Source organism: Quercus robur, chromosome 1, assembly GCF_932294415.1.
Source record: "Quercus robur chromosome 1, dhQueRobu3.1, whole genome shotgun sequence".
Taxonomy (NCBI): Eukaryota; Viridiplantae; Streptophyta; class Magnoliopsida; order Fagales; family Fagaceae; genus Quercus; species Quercus robur.
In genome coordinates, this window is record NC_065534.1 from 5,632,001 (window position 1) to 5,648,274 (window position 16,274).

Here is a 16,274-nt window from a genome sequence, read left to right on the forward strand (position 1 = left end):
ATTTTTTTTTTTTTTTAAATAATCATCTTTAGATTAGATTCAGTTTAAAATATTGGGCTTTATCCAAAAAAAGACGATAAGTATCAGGTTTCGGAGAGAAAAATAGTGTTTTTAATTTTTTAAATACTGTGTTGTGCTAACATAAAAAATTGTGGTGCTAACAGAAGCTTTGATTATATATATATATATATATATATAGATTACAAACATATTCACTCTTTTTCTTTTTCTATTATAGAATTACACACGCACCTAATGAGTCTTAAGCTCACAACTTCACCATTCATCCCATTATTGTAGGAGGAAGAGCTATTTGAGTTATAGTTTACTATTTTCATATTTGTAGTACAAGAATCTTACCTAGTAAATATTCCATATGAACTTAGAAAAGTGCTAACCACACATACACTACTCTCCAAAAAACCTAGTCTAGTTACAATTGAGGTTCCTCAAATTAAATTATTTGTTAAACAAGTCAATTCATATTGACATGAATCTGTTAAGACCTAAATCCTAACTAGCTAACTTTGTGTCGTGTTCACGGATCATGTCAAATAATGTTGCCTCCTAATAAGTTGAAAATAATATGAATCCAAGGACTTAATACTTGCTCTAATTTTGGAATCACATTTAATAGCATTTTGAGTGGTGGAGAAAAAATTGTAAGGCCATCTGAAAGTGACTGACTATGTCAAAATTGTGATAAAAGTTACAACCCAAATATTCTTAATATAGATTTAATTTTGAAATCACATTTGCTAGCATTTTGAACGGTGGAGAAAACATTGTGAGTCCATCCGAAAGCAATCGACTATTTCATAATGTGATAAAAGTTACCCACATAAATATTCATGATATAGATTTCCTGTAATAAAAAAGGTAAAAGTTATGACACATATATAGAGATACCTAAATATAGAATATGGAATCAAAAAGGTTTGTTTTGGGTGATTTTTTTTTTTTTTCAAAATAACATTGATTTTAAAACAATTTTATTAGTTAACATGTTTTCAAAACTATTTAGGAAACTAATATCTCGAGTGCAATAAATTCGATTTCAGTGTTCTAAATCGAGTACAATGAACTCGATTTCAACATTGGATCGTCATAGAACTCGTGCCTATTGGACTCGATTTCGTTTAAATTTCATAATTCAACTTCAGTTCTTTCCTTCAACAAACTCCAGCAAAACTCAACTCTAGCAAAACCCAGATCTGATCCGATCCGAGCAAAACCCCAGGTGGGTCTTAGGTTTGCTTGGGTTTGTTGATTTCGTTGTTTTTTCTTGGTTGTTGTGTTTGATTGTTGGAGAAGAAGAGTTTTTGGAAATGGGTTGTTGTTTTTTATTGTTTGAGAAGAAGATTTTTTGGTTGTTTCTCTTTGTTGTTTTTTTTTGTTTTTGTTTTTGTTGAGCGAGTATCAAAATTGAGTCTATAAGGCTTGATTTCAAATCGACAGAAAACAAGTCTGACGGACTTGAGTTTGGTATTTGAAAATCAAATTCATTACCTTCGAGATGTTAGTTTCCTAAATAGTTTAAAAAACTTGATAATTAAAGAAATTTTTTTGAAAATCAGTGTTATTTTGAAAAAAAAAAAAAACCCTTGTTTTGGGGTTTTTGAATTATGAAAAAAAGGTTTGTTTTGGGAAATGAAAATGAATATAAATCCGAAAAAATCTTAAAACTTTTTACTTTCACAGAATCTCGTGGTAACGTACACTATAAAGATCACTCCGACTTGAGAAAATCTTAATAGAGTTCACAAAAAGTCTGAAAATGAAAGTACGAAAATGGTGCAAGTAGAAAAGTAGAAGCAAAGTTACTCAAGGAACCGAATCTATAAAATAATATTGTATATTTAACTCAATCTCCTCCAAACCTTTCCATTTCAAGTTTTTATTTATACCCAGAGACTAAAATAGAAAGAATTATCTTTTTTTAAGGTTGTTCTTGATTAGCTTTGACAATCGCATAACAATCACAGTGATAGTAATAACCAGTTGGATCTGATTGAAATTCGAATATAGCAAATGGGGTCGTTGAAAAACCAAGAGGAAGAGCTGGAACCGGTGGTAGAGGAGGCGATACTGTATGTCAATGGAGTTCGTAAAGTTTTGCCTGATGGGTTGGCTCACATGACTCTTCTTGAGTATCTCAGAGGTACAAACGACATGGTTTTTCTCAATCTATGATGGTTTGGGTTTTTCTCGGACACTTTTTGTGATTTGGGTTTTGTTTAGTTTGTTTGGTTGCTTTAGAAATTAGAGGAAACGAAAAGAGAGAAAAATATGAGTTTTGACTGTTTGATAAAATGCGGGTTTGAAGTTTTTTTATTTGGTTTCCCAGGAAAAAATGAAACTAAAGAGATAGAGGAAGAGAAAGTTTGAAGCTTGACCCAACTTTAACTAGGCTTAATATTATTATTGTTGGTTTATCTTTATTACTCAATTCTTTGTGGTTTGAATTGGGTTCTTGGAAGTTGGTTTGTTTAGTTGCCAAGAAAATTGGAGAGAGTAATGAGAGGGAAAGACATTCTTGAAGGTCAACTTACCTTATTATTATACACTCCCCTAGTGGGTCTTGAATCTATGATGTCCCCCACACCGGCCCACCCCCACCCCCACACCCCCCCCCTCCTTCGGTCGAACTTATAAGGGGAGGAGGTGCCAGTTGGATAGAGTTCATTAGCCTTAATTAGGCTCAATATTATGTGCGTTAAGCTTAAATATTTTGTTCTCCAATCTTTCCCCATCTTTTATTAGCTACCAAAAAGGGTTAGTGATATTTGTTTCTGGGTTCTGTTTATTATTGGCGAACTTAAACCTCTGCTTTTGCTTTTCTTCAGAATTTAATTTAGAATCATAACTCATCTCCAGTTAGTTAACTGTAAGTTTTATTTTTTTGGTTGCTAAGAAATCTGAGAAAAGGAACTCTTTTTTAATTTGTTGTTGATTTGTTTGCCTCTAGTTTCTGGCAAGATAAAAGAAGGGAGTTAAATAAAAAAGAAATTTTGAATCACAATGCATCAATACTAAAAAAAGTATATTTTTTGGATTTAACAATCTTTTACTTTTCCCACAACTTATCCACAATAGACTAGCAAATTATTAATATAAGATAAGGATCATGTCATTAATAATTTTCCTTTATTTTCTGTTTAGATATTTTTTTAATGATATTTGTTATGGGCAAGGCTTGGGTCTAGTGCACCAGATCACTGGACCCAGACCATGTCCATTTGTTATAAGCATGTAACAATTTTTAATGCATTGTGGTCTTTTTGTCCTTAATTTCCTACTAGATAGAGGTCAAAATCTTAAAACGTGGTAGCTGAAATTGCATTACCACAAGAATTTGTTCATAATGGTGACCAGTGTTTCTTTTGAAAGAGATTTTTTTCTAGTATCATTGAATTTCATGTCTGATTGTTCTGGCTTAAGCTCATTGTGTCATATGCCTTTCAAATGTTGAGTTAAAGGTTTTTGCAAGTGGATATGTTAAATCTTAGATTTTCTTAAATGTTTTTTGTTTTGTCTTGTTTTTAAATCCTTTTTGGACCTCTCTCATCCCTTAATTGCTTGGTCTTTTCCTCTCTTAACCCTTGATTGTTTGTTGTTCCTTTAAATTTGTTGAAGATACATTGGTTTGTTATTGGCCAAAATGTTTAAGTATCTACTTCCTCATCCCTTATGGGAAAATTCTGATCTAATATACTTTTGTAATTTTGGCAATAAAGATATTGGTTTGACGGGGACAAAGCTTGGCTGCGGGGAAGGTGGTTGTGGAGCTTGCACTGTTATGGTTTCTCATTATGATAAAAATTTGAAGAAATGCATGTGAGTCTCTTTCTCTTGTTTGCTCTCTACTTCTTCATGAGTGCCTCTTGCTTCCTGCTTCCTCCTTCCTCTGAGGTGTGTCCCATAAAATTGTCAGAAATTTAAATGTAGCTCTGACAAACCTCTTTCAGGCACTACGCTATCAATGCATGCTTGGCTCCTCTTTATTCTGTAGAAGGGATGCATGTAATTACAGTGGAGGGAGTAGGAAACCGCAGACATGGCTTGCACCCAATTCAAGTAATATATTTTGCTTTTTATGGTTCTAGTATTTTGTTGAGTTTGTTAGTAATATTACGGCCATGGTTCTTATGGTAAATTTCAAAAATAATTTTGGAAGGGCAAGGAAGTATCTATATGTCCTACCATGGGTGTCAACACTTGGTTCTTTTTCCCTGTTTTGATTACCTTTTGGAAGGAAAATCTTTTTCTTGTCTATAATAATTGCAAAAAATAAATATTCTCCCCTTAATATCTAACATGGCATTGCGCAACTTGTTCTTCACATTCCAGCAATCAGCTTAATCTTTTTAGATATAGTCTAGAACTTCCCTTTTTTCAATGTTCTCTAAACAAATAATATACTGTGAAAATATATCATTTTTTCCCCTATTCGTGTGGAATTAAATCTGAATATGTGCAGTAACTAAGTATATATGTTACTGAGTATATATGTGCATGATTATTATCAAAACGGAATGTAATGCTTATAAATTTTAGCTAAAGATATGATAAATTTGACAATTCATCTTGATATAACTGCAAAACCTAGCTCTTCACCTCAATGGACAATTATTCTTCTCTGGATCGAGTTATTCAGATCTTGTAAACCTAGTAGCTAGATCCAGATAATAAAAAAGGAAAGCCTATAAACTAATATTTTAGTTGATCAATCTGCTCTGCTTTGGAGATTGCAGTAGTTTACTTGCATTTATTATAGCCACTTTCTGTGGTGCTGAGTTTGTCTAACTGTGGTCCTCAAGTATGTTTCCAAAATTTTCTGCAGGAATCATTGGCACAATCTCATGGCTCGCAATGTGGGTTTTGTACTCCGGGTTTTATCATGTCCATGTATGCCTTGCTGAGGTCATGTCAAACACCACCTAGTGAAGAGCTGATTGAAGAATGCCTTGCAGGAAATTTGTGTCGATGCACAGGATACAGACCAATTGCTGATGCATTTCGTGTCTTTGCCAAAACAAATGATGTTGTGTACACTGACTCTTCACTAAGCCTTCAAGGAGGTGATTCTATTTGTCCTTCAACTGGGAAGCCTTGTTCATGTGGATCAAAAAGTCTAAGTGGTAGAGACACCAACAAACAAAGTGTCACTTGTGGGGATAGGTATGAACCTGTCTCTTACAGTGAGGTAGATGGAAGCAGATACACAGACAAAGAACTTATTTTCCCCCCTGAGCTGTTATTGAGAAAATCAACTTATTTAAAATTGAGTGGTTTTGGTGCGCTTAAATGGTATCGACCTTTAAGACTTCAACAAGTCCTAGAGTTAAAAATGAAATATCCAGATGCAAAGTTATTGGTAGGCAATACCGAGGTAGGAATTGAAATGCGGTTGAAGAGAATGCAATATAAGGTTTTGATCTCTATTACACATGTGCCTGAACTTAATGTGTTGAGTGTGAAGGATGATGGCTTAGAGATAGGTGCTGCAGTAAAGCTCTCCGAACTCTTGAATTTTCTTAGAAGGGTTGTAAAAGAGCGTGATGTTGATGAAACTTATTCTTGTAAGGCCTTCATTGAACAGTTGAAGTGGTTTGCTGGAACACAGATTAAAAATGTTGCATCTGTTGGTGGGAATATATGTACTGCAAGTCCAATATCAGACTTGAACCCTCTCTGGATGGCTGCTGGTGCAAAGTTTCAAATTATTGATTGCAAAGGGAACATCAGAACAGTCCTGGCTGAAAATTTCTTCCTGGGTTACCGTAAGGTGAATCTCACACAGGATGAAATCTTACTTTCTGTATTCTTACCGTGGACTAGGTCCTTTGAGTTTGTGAAAGAATTTAAGCAGGCTCACCGTCGAGATGATGATATTGCAATAGTAAATGCTGGAATGCGTGTTCATCTTGAGGAAAAAGGTGAAATGTGGGTGATTTCAGATGCATCCATTGTTTATGGTGGGGTTGCTCCACTCTCTCTTTCTGCACTTAAAACAAAAGAGTTTCTCATTGGGAAGTGTTGGAACCAGGAGCTCTTGCAGGATGCTCTGAAAATCTTACAAAAGGATATCATCATAAAGGAAGACGCTCCTGGTGGGATGGTTGAGTTTCGGAAATCTTTAACTCTTAGTTTCTTCTTCAAATTTTTCCTATGGGTTTCTCATCAAATGGATGGGAAGAAATCTGTTGAGAGCATAGAATTATCACATCTATCTGCTATACAATCATTCCACCGCCCACCTGTTATAGGAAGCCAGGATTATGAAGTTATAAAAGATGGGACTGCTGTGGGTTCTCCCGAGGTTCATCTTTCGTCAAGACTTCAGGTATTTACATAGGAAGAGTAATGGTTGATTGAGTTTTATCTTTGCTGATATATAAAATTATGTGCATTGTTTTTTGGATTTTATTGGTTTTATATTAGAAATTTAAAGTTATCAAGGTAGCATAGCTTTTGGGACTATGGCTTTGTTGTTCTTGTTGTTGTTAGGTAGCATAACTTTTACTTTGCTTCTTCCCATATCACTAATGGACATCTGGACTGTGTATGTGGAGATTATATTCTCATATGTTAATTGGCTGCAGTCATCTTAATCTTTAATATGTTTAAAATGTTGAACTCCTTTATTATTTGTTGTATGCTTATTCCCAGATGTTTTTGGCCCCCAAGAGTATCATCATGATATTATTGTTAATATCATGACTGTTTCTAGGTTACAGGAGAGGCAGAATACACTGATGACGTACCAATTCCTCCTAGCAGTTTGCATGCTGCATTAATATTGAGCAGAAAAGCTCATGCCCGTATTCTTTCAATAGATGACTCGGAAGCCAAAGCTTCTCCTGGGTTTGCAGGCATATTTCTAGCCAAAGATGTGCCTGGTGATAATAAAATTGGACCAGTTATTGAAGATGAGGAACTATTTGCTACAGAATTTGTCACTTGTGTGGGTCAGGTATGAAGTTTACTGTAAAATTTTTAATCTACAATTTTTTTTTCCATTGGCATGCTTGCCCTTTTTCCTTCTGTGGGGTGTTTCAGTTCTCCTCACTCTTTTCCTTCTTAATCCATGGAATTATGTGTGTATAATTTATTCAGGTTATAGGAGTGGTTGTTGGTGATACACATGAAAATGCAAAATTAGCAGCCAGAAAAGTCCATATTGACTATGAAGAGCTCCCAGCCATATTATCAATACAGGATGCCATTAATGCTAAAAGTTTCCATCCTAACACGGAGCAGTGTTTGAGAAAAGGGAATGTGGATCTTTGTTTTCAATCAGGGCAATGTGACAAGATCTTGGAGGGGGAGGTTCAAGTGGGAGGTCAGGAACACTTTTACTTGGAGCCAAATAGCAGCTTGATATGGACAATGGATTGTGGCAACGAGGTTCATATGATCTCATCCACTCAAGTAAGTTAGCTTGTCACCTCTCCTGCATGCTTATCCTAGCCATGGGCTTCTCCACACCAATTTAGATTTAATAGGAGTATTGAATGTAAAGTGAAATAGAATATGAATTCAGCCACTTTTTACTGTTTTTTAGCTGCTTTTTTATTATTATAAAATTTTGGATATATTTAGCCATTGGGAATATTTATGGTTCTTATGGAAAGTAAGGGATTTTATATGAGATGAGGTTTTTTTATTTAGGATCGGATATGTGAAGAATAAATAAGATTTCAAAATTGCGTTTACTGAATTTGTGAGTTGGACTAATTGGGCACAACAGAATTTTCTTTGCAATGCATGTGGTGAATCATAATTTGGTGTCAGTTTAACATGGGTTGATGTAATGGTCTTTGTTGGTCCAATCCTTTTTCCTGTATACATCCATCTGATATCTCCCTTAATCTTACTGGATGCCATACTGTTTACTGCTCCTAGTTATCACTTTAAAATGAAAACATCTCTCATGTCTGTTCTGTACTGCAGTTAATTGAATATTCATATATCTGTACATACGTAGGGACTAAAAATTCATCTGCATGTATTAACTAACGTTGGAGAGTCAGGGTAGAAATCCTCTCACTCTTCCCCATTTTACACAAATGGTTAAGTTCCATATCTTGTCTTGGAATCTACCCCCCTCTATAATGAAATTGGGGGTAAGTCTACCTACCATTGAAATTTACCAGACCCCATAGAAATGGTAGCTTTGTGCTCTGGGTACAGTATTTTTAGTATAGTTTTATATCATGATTTATATATATGAAAAATTTCCATATATAACATAAATTTCTCTGACAATTCCTTCTAGTTGGGCACCTTGACATGTCATTATAATAGACAGGTAGAAAGAATTACAATCCCCATTTCACTGTATACTTACATATAAAAAATGAAAAGAAAAGAATTACAATCCCCATTTCACTTAAAATTTGAGGAATTAGTTGATAACTAGAATAGATTTGTAGACTGGGTCGACTAATCCATTTTTTACTATTTTCTATTTGCTTAAGCTTTTGGGATAAGTGGTAATCTATCATGGTATTATAACAATGCTCAAGCTTTTAAAACAAATGGTGACCTATCAGTTGCAAACTTCACTGCCTAGATGCTTGTTAGTCTTATGGCATGACATTTTTCTATTCTAAGATTACAATGTGACGCTTTGTGCAGGCCCCTCAGAAGCACCAGAAGTACATTGCTCATGTTCTTGATCTTCCAATGTCAAAAGTGGTTTGTAAAACCAAGAGAATTGGTGGTGGATTTGGTGGGAAGGAGACAAGATCAGCTTTCCTTGCTGCTGCAGCTTCTGTTCCATCATATCTGTTGAATCGACCGGTGAAAATAACGTTAGACAGGGATATAGACATGATGATAACTGGACAGCGGCATAGCTTTCTTGGAAAGTACAAGGTATTATATTTGGTACTCTAATTGGATTAGCTATATTTCAGTATACTTAAGTTTGGCAATTTAGTTATATTGCCATGAGTCCACTTGATATAATGTTTAAGGTGCCTTCTGAGCAAGATATATGCTGAAATTTTCAGTTTTGTTTTAGTTTTTTAGGTTCAAGGGAAGAGAATGGAGAAGAAGAGGGAAGTAAAGAAAGGCTTTACCTCCTTCACCTCCTTCACTTCTTCAATTTATGATACACTTCTGTTACTCCAATTTTTTTCAGTTTTTTTTTTTTTTTTTTTCCATTCTATTTTTTGTTTTTGTTTTTTTAAACCTATTCATTAAGGTTATTATCTCAATGTAACTAAGGATTATTTCCAACCAAACTTGGTTTGGAAAATGAAAGTTTCTGTGTCTTTTTAGACTTTGCAATAGCATACTGTTTGCGACCTTCTTAGCACTTTTTTTCAACATTTTTACTCATGTTGTTTTAAGCTTCCTTCTACCCGTTCTCACTGCCACCTTTTGGTCTTTGTTTTACTTTTACCTATACAAACCATCTTAAGTGAATCTTCCACATTATTTATTTTCACCTAAGGGGTTCACAAATTCATTCTTATTTTTATTGTCAAATTTTGAAATATTATGAAACATAAAGAGAAGATGAGAATGGAAGATTGAAGATATTAAAGTGGCCTGGTCACTAAGACCTATGTCCCCAACACCAAACGCCTAAGAGCTTGATTGATTGATAGCACATTTCAAAGGAACCTAGACTTATAATGGGATTTATAGAGTTAGAAATTAGGTCAACTATCAGGTTATTACATGTATTTTGAATTTGAATTTCATATCAACATAATTGATTCTTTCAATCCCTTGATTTACTCCAAGAAATTAATTCTGTGATTTTGTCTTCAGTTTTTGTAAAGTGACATACTTTCCAACATCAACTTATCTTTTTAAGTATCTCTAGTTTCCACTAAAAAAAAAGTATCTCTAGTTTCCACTCATCTGAGTTCTTGTTTTTTGCTACACTCATTTTATGAAGTTTGCTTCTTAATACTCCAGTCTTTAATACCATGGCATAGCTGGTGGTATAGTTGTCTTATAAAATTTTCCCGTTGATTTAATGGGTATTTTATGATTGCACTCATCAACTTTTCTTTGAAAGTTTATGTGATGGAACAAAAAAATGATGAAAGGTCATTACTTGGCTTAGGTTGGGTTCACAAATGAGGGGAAAGTGCTTGCACTGGATCTTGAAATTTACAATAATGCTGGAAATTCAATGGACCTTTCTCTTGCTGTCCTCGAACGTGCTATGTTTCACTCAGATAATGTCTATGAGATACCAAATATGAGGATTGTTGGAAGGGTTTGCTTCACTAATTACCCCAGTAACACTGCCTTTAGAGGATTTGGTGGTCCTCAAGGTATGCTTATTGCTGAAAATTGGATTCAAAGAATTGCAGTAGAACTCAAGAAAAGCCCGGAAGAGATAAAGGTAAGTTACACTATCTTCCCAACTTGATGTTCTTTTGTTATGGCTTCAGTTTATTATAACTACCCATGCTGTTGTTATTGTTCTTCCTATTAAATTCATCATTTGAAATTATTTTTAGGAAATTAATTTTCAAGGCGAAGGTTCAGTGCTGCACTATGGCCAACAACTTCAACACTGTACATTGTCCCAGGTCTGGAATGAATTGAAAATATCTTGTGACTTTCTGAATGCTCGTAAAGAAGTTAACCAGTTCAATGTTAATAACCGGTGGAGGAAGCGTGGAATTGCTATTGTTCCGACCAAATTTGGCATATCCTTTACAGCAAAGTTCATGAACCAGGTAACATGTTTTCTGTATGTGTAATTGATTCTACAATAATATGGACTTTACTGGCATTTTGAGGATCAGTTTGGTTTGTGCTCTGAAAGAAGTAATGAACTTGGGAGATTATGTTACTGCTGCAAGGGAGGAGGGGAGTGGTTTTCAGGGATAAATCTGGAGTGAAGTTCCAATATTTGTAACTTAGTTTATGTAACCTCTGCCAGCACAAAAAGATTAAACTCCCTTGGATATGAACTGGGAGATGAGTAGCTACTGCTCCAAAATTTTGCTTCAATATTTTCTCTCCCCACAGAGGGTGACGCACTGCGAATTCCTTTCTACATTTTTATTCTCCCCTTTGTTTCAGTCATTCCTAGCTGCTTGAACTACATAAATGAATAGTAGTTATGCATGAGGTGGCACAATTAGGAATTATTTTTTTGGTAGAAAACAATTAGGATTAATTGAAACTATTTTTTTTTTTGATAGGTAAGAAAAAGATTTATTGAAAAAAGATAAGCATGAGAAAACACAAGGTTCACGATAGTGAACGAGAAGAAAAAAAGAGGTAAAAAAAAGCAAACAAACACTAAGCTATACTAAGAGACAAAAGAAAATCCGTGATAGTAGAACAATCTGAAAGGCCCCAACACTGAGACCAATCAAAAAGGGTCCGTCTGCATAACTCCAACAACTGATCCAATGACTTCCTCGTATCCTCAAAAAGAATGCTGATTCCGTTCAGTCCAAATATTCCACATTAAACAACCTGGAACCAGATTCCAAATATCAGAATTATGTTTCCCAAGCCAATGATATCAACAGAAAAATAAGTCTACAACGGAACTTGGCATGACCCAATCAATCCCAAACAGCTGAAGCATATACATCCACAGAGAATGAGCAACTGGACAGGAAATCAGCAAGTGGTCCACAAATTCCTCATTACAACAACACATACAACAACGATTTGCCAAAATGCGGCCATGGAGCATAAGATTATCCAAAGTAAGGATTCGACCATGAGCTGCTGTCCACATAAAGAATGCCACCCTTCTAGGAACTTTTACTTTCCAAATGCCCCTCCAAGGGAAAGTAGGAAAAGTTACATTTCGAATCTTATTATAAAAAGACCGAACATCAAACTTCCCACTTCCATTAAGACACCAAAAATGTCTGTCACTACCTTCACACCTAGGAATTCAAGTTTGAATGAAGTGAAGAAGGGAATAGGAAGCAGCCAACTCCCAATCATTAAATTCCCTATAGAAAGCTTCTTTCTTTGAAGAAGGGAATAGGATTAATTGAAACTAACTTTTTACCATTGAATAGAAAGCTTCTTTGTTTCTGAAAATTAGAAAAATTACTCTCTTCCTTTGAATAGAAAGCATTACATCCATATAAATAGATGACTAAATTACTACTGAGCCCAAATTGAAGTACCCTTGGCATTATCTGACATGTGCCAAATTAATGCTTGGATATAAGAATTTGTTTTGGGATGCCCTATATATATGTCTATAGTAGTTTCTTTCATGGTACTCCATCAGTTTTGAAAATTTATAGATTGCCGAACTATTATTACTGGTTGAATTTGTTATGACATTCTTGCTTTTGGGCTATGAGGTTTGCATTTTATGTTTATTCTAGAATCATGTCATCAGATCCTAATTATGTAAATCTGTCTAATGACTGTAGGCTGGTGCTCTTGTTCATGTTTATACCGATGGAAATGTATTAGTTACACATGGAGGTGTTGAGATGGGGCAAGGTTTACACACAAAAATTGCTCAGATTGCTGCTTCTGCCTTCAATATCCCTCTCAGTTCTGTCTTTATATCTGAGACAAGTACTGACAAGGTAATAAGTGATGTTTTGTTAAAGGTTTTACGTCTTGTTTAGTTATTTACTCCAGACCATGTTCAGCAGAAAATAATCATTGGTATCACTGGTGGGACTTGGCATGGCTGTATCCTTTTATCGAAAGTGCTAGAAAAAATGAATAAAATGGAAGTTTTGTAAAATACTTGTCCTTATATTTTTTTTAGAAAAACATTGACTAATGTGAGATGAAAAGGGAATCAAACATATGTGATTTCCGCATAGTTACTTATCTGACGTGTGACAGCTGTATCAGTAACAAGCATCATAAAATATCTTCTGCAACCCATATTTAGAGAGGAGTAGCCCCTTCCACTTGTTCTGTTTTTCCTTTTCCAAATAATTCAAAAAAAGAAAAAAAAGAAAAAGAAAAGAAAAAGAAGTGCTTGGCCTTTCTAATTGATTCTTAAACTCTCTACGTTGCCAGTGGTTCAACCTGGAATGTTCTTTCATCAGTCTCCATTAGAATCATGGAATGGTAACATTTCTTAACATTAAATTGGAAATGAAACCATCCAAGATTCTGTGTGAAAACTAGAAATAGATTGCGGATTTCTTTTGTATTAAATAATGGTATTGAATCATCTTATTCTTCATACATAAATGTATACTTGCATGCATGTATGCATATACAGTATAAAGTTATAAACATATATGTATGTTGTTTTTGTCATGCTGCCAAATCAGGTCCCTAATTCATCACCAACAGCTGCTTCTGCAAGTTCTGATATATATGGATCAGCAGTTTTGGATGCATGCGAGCAAATAAAGGCACGTATGGCGCCTATTGCTTCAGAACATAATTTTGACTCGTTTGCTAAGGTACCTTTGTTTTCATAGTTTTGTATAACTGCCTTAATCCTTTGGATGATCAAATCATCAAATGTATGATCTATTTGTTTTACAGATTGAATGAGTTCTTTATTTTCTTTAAGGAAACAATTTTTTTTAAAAAAAAAGGAGTATATGTTATTTAACTTGAATGCTATTTTAGATATATAAATGTTCTTTGCTATTGAGAGCCTTTGTTCTCATGGGCAGTCTGATGAGAAAATTATGTTGTGTTTTCATTTATTCTCAGCTGGCGAATGCATGCTATATGGCACGAATAGACCTTTCAGCGCATGGATTTTATATCACCCCTGAACTTGACTTTGATTGGAAGACTGGTAAAGGAAACCCATTCAAGTATTACACATATGGTGCTGCATTTGCTGAGGTTGAAATTGACACATTGACTGGAGATTTTCACACAAGGGTGGCAAATGTCATCTTGGATCTTGGATATTCTCTCAATCCAGCAATTGATGTTGGACAGGTGCTTTTCCTTGGACAGACTCTTCTTTTCTTTTCTTTTTGTAATTAATTTCCTTTTTTCATTTTCTCCTATATTATATTTTAAATTGTATATATATATATATATATATATCGGTTCCTCAGCCTCCTAATACTCAAGTCATTTAAATATATGTACTGAAATCCTTTTGTTCTGGACTTCGAGGTGAATGCCAGTCCTGCTTCATATGTTATAGTCTTGTAAACTTGGGAAACTGATGTTTGAACTCCAGTGCCATTTATTTGATGTTTGAACTGTGGACATTTTTATGATCATTATTAGCACTTTGAACCTTTCTTCTGTTGGAGTTTGTTACACTTGAAACCAATATGGTCTTAATTTATATTCTGATGAGTTGGTGTATGCTTTGATTTTTCTAACAGATTGAAGGAGCCTTTATACAAGGTTTAGGTTGGGTAGCCCTAGAAGAACTAAAGTGGGGAGATGCAGCTCATAAGTGGATCCCACCAGGATGCCTTTACACATGCGGACCTGGAAGTTACAAAATTCCCTCTATGAATGATGTCCCCTTCAAATTCAATGTTTCACTTCTGAAGGTAAGCTCAACTAATTGCTTCTCAAATGCCTTTGGGAATGAAGTTAGGGAGTTGGGAGGGGGCTGGGTTGCGTTTTTTATTTTTTATTTGATTCATAATCACCTCTATAATGAAGAACCTATTTGAACATAGAGATTCGGATGAATATTAAAAATTTAACAAGAAATGATATTTTGATTTAAAAATGAGTTGAGACATGAGAATGCTCACGGTTATTTACATGATGTGAACAACACAAAAATAGGTGTTGAACTTACTGCATCTTATTACAAAGAGAGAAAATGAGATGCTATTATGGCATGGCTTATCTTTCACTTTAGGGATGGGTAAGGTGTCCAAAGGAAGGTTGTAGAACTATGATTTTGTGATGTCGTTTTGATTAATCTATTGTGTTGGCTCTTTTAAAATCAATAGCAAGATTTCAATAGAAAAAAGAACAAGAAGAGTAACACTCAAATTTATTAATGATTCAACTTAAACATTTATAAATTATCACTTGTACCAAAAGCTTAAGTTGTTAGAAAAGGATGAATCTAGTTATTGATGCAGCTTCACCATCTAGAACAGTCACATGGTAACCCTTGGGTGTTATCATCACTCAAAAATAAATAATTAAAAAGTAAAAACTTAAAGTTTGAAATAATCCTATGAAAATCCAAAATAAAATATTGAAATAATTTCTAGTTGTGCTCCTACATCAATTATTTAACCAGTTTGGAACTACTGAATCCATAGTAAATTGTTCTGAATTGAACCTCAAGAAAACACTCCCTTGTTATATTATGAACATTAGTTATTTATAAGAAAACCCTAGATAGACTATAGAAGACCATATTCTTAAACCAAAGACCATATTTTAATAAACCAAGTGAATGCTAGACTGCTTGTTACCTAGCCTTCAAACCATCTTTGCATTGCCTCCATTATAACAATGACTCCCATTTGGTAAATTAAGTTTATAATTTTAAGTTATTAACTTTGGCTGTAACTTTTTAGGGTTAGCTTTTTGTATTGTTATTTTTATGTCAAAAGTAAATTGTTGTCTTCCCTTGCTTTTCTAGAGTTTGCTGTTGGTATTCACTTAAATCTATACCAGCTTACATTTTACTTCTCTGGCTCGTGTGTTTCTGTGTTAATCAACAGGGTCATCCAAATGTGAAGGCCATCCATTCATCTAAAGCTGTTGGTGAGCCTCCATTTTTTCTGGCCTCAGCTGTCTTTTTTGCCATCAAAGATGCCATTATTGCTGCAAGAGCAGAAGTGGGTTGTAATGACTGGTTTCCTCTGGATAATCCTGCAACACCCGAACGCATCCGAATGGCTTGTTTGGATGAGTTCACTGCACCATTTATTAGCTCTGATTTCCACCCTAAGCTCAGTGTTTGATGCAATAGTCTTATTTCAATTTAGCATATCTTAAAATTCTCACTTTGTACAGTTTACTTATCTTTAACAAAGCTTCCTCAAAATAAAATAAAATAAACTGACTCTGCTAGTTACGGAAGAGCAAGGGGAACACCCTTTTTGTAAGTTAAATAATGGTATTCTCATTGTTTACTATGCTACAAGATGTACTTACAAGTGCAAAATGTAATTACAAGCAGTCATTTTCTTGACCAGTCAAAACAGCCTAGCATATATATATGTATTGGGTGCTACAATCTCTTTCCTGAAAATTTCTACTTATCTAGTTATATACGACTTTAAACTTTTACTTTTTCTAAGTAGAACTATATTTTTGCTTAAACTCATTTTTCTAATCCAATAATTCAATGCAAATAAATTCTCACAAACGAGCTCCGG

At 34.5% G+C, this 16,274-nt stretch overlaps 1 protein-coding gene across 2 annotated transcripts; it reads left to right on the forward strand.

Annotated features, from left to right (window-relative positions):
- The first annotated feature begins 1,754 nt into the window (after positions 1 to 1,754).
- Positions 1,755 to 16,147, forward strand: LOC126717558 (xanthine dehydrogenase 1-like). Of its 2 annotated transcripts, XM_050419368.1 has the most exons (14): positions 1,761 to 2,161; positions 3,738 to 3,837; positions 3,969 to 4,077; positions 4,844 to 6,346; positions 6,734 to 6,976; positions 7,120 to 7,434; positions 8,644 to 8,883; positions 10,091 to 10,375; positions 10,494 to 10,715; positions 12,396 to 12,557; positions 13,266 to 13,400; positions 13,660 to 13,896; positions 14,298 to 14,471; positions 15,615 to 16,147. In XM_050419368.1, exons 1-14 carry the CDS (start codon positions 2,032 to 2,034, stop codon positions 15,855 to 15,857), a joined length of 4,098 nt encoding a protein of 1,365 aa, XP_050275325.1. In that variant the 5' UTR covers positions 1,761 to 2,031; the 3' UTR covers positions 15,858 to 16,147. The 2 variants fall into 2 exon arrangements, with proteins under 2 accessions (XP_050275334.1, XP_050275325.1); XM_050419377.1 differs by lacking the exons at positions 13,266 to 13,400; positions 13,660 to 13,896; positions 14,298 to 14,471; positions 15,615 to 16,147 and adding an exon at positions 12,627 to 12,961 and having other exon boundaries at positions 1,755 to 2,161.
- Positions 16,148 to 16,274: the final 127 nt, after the last annotated feature.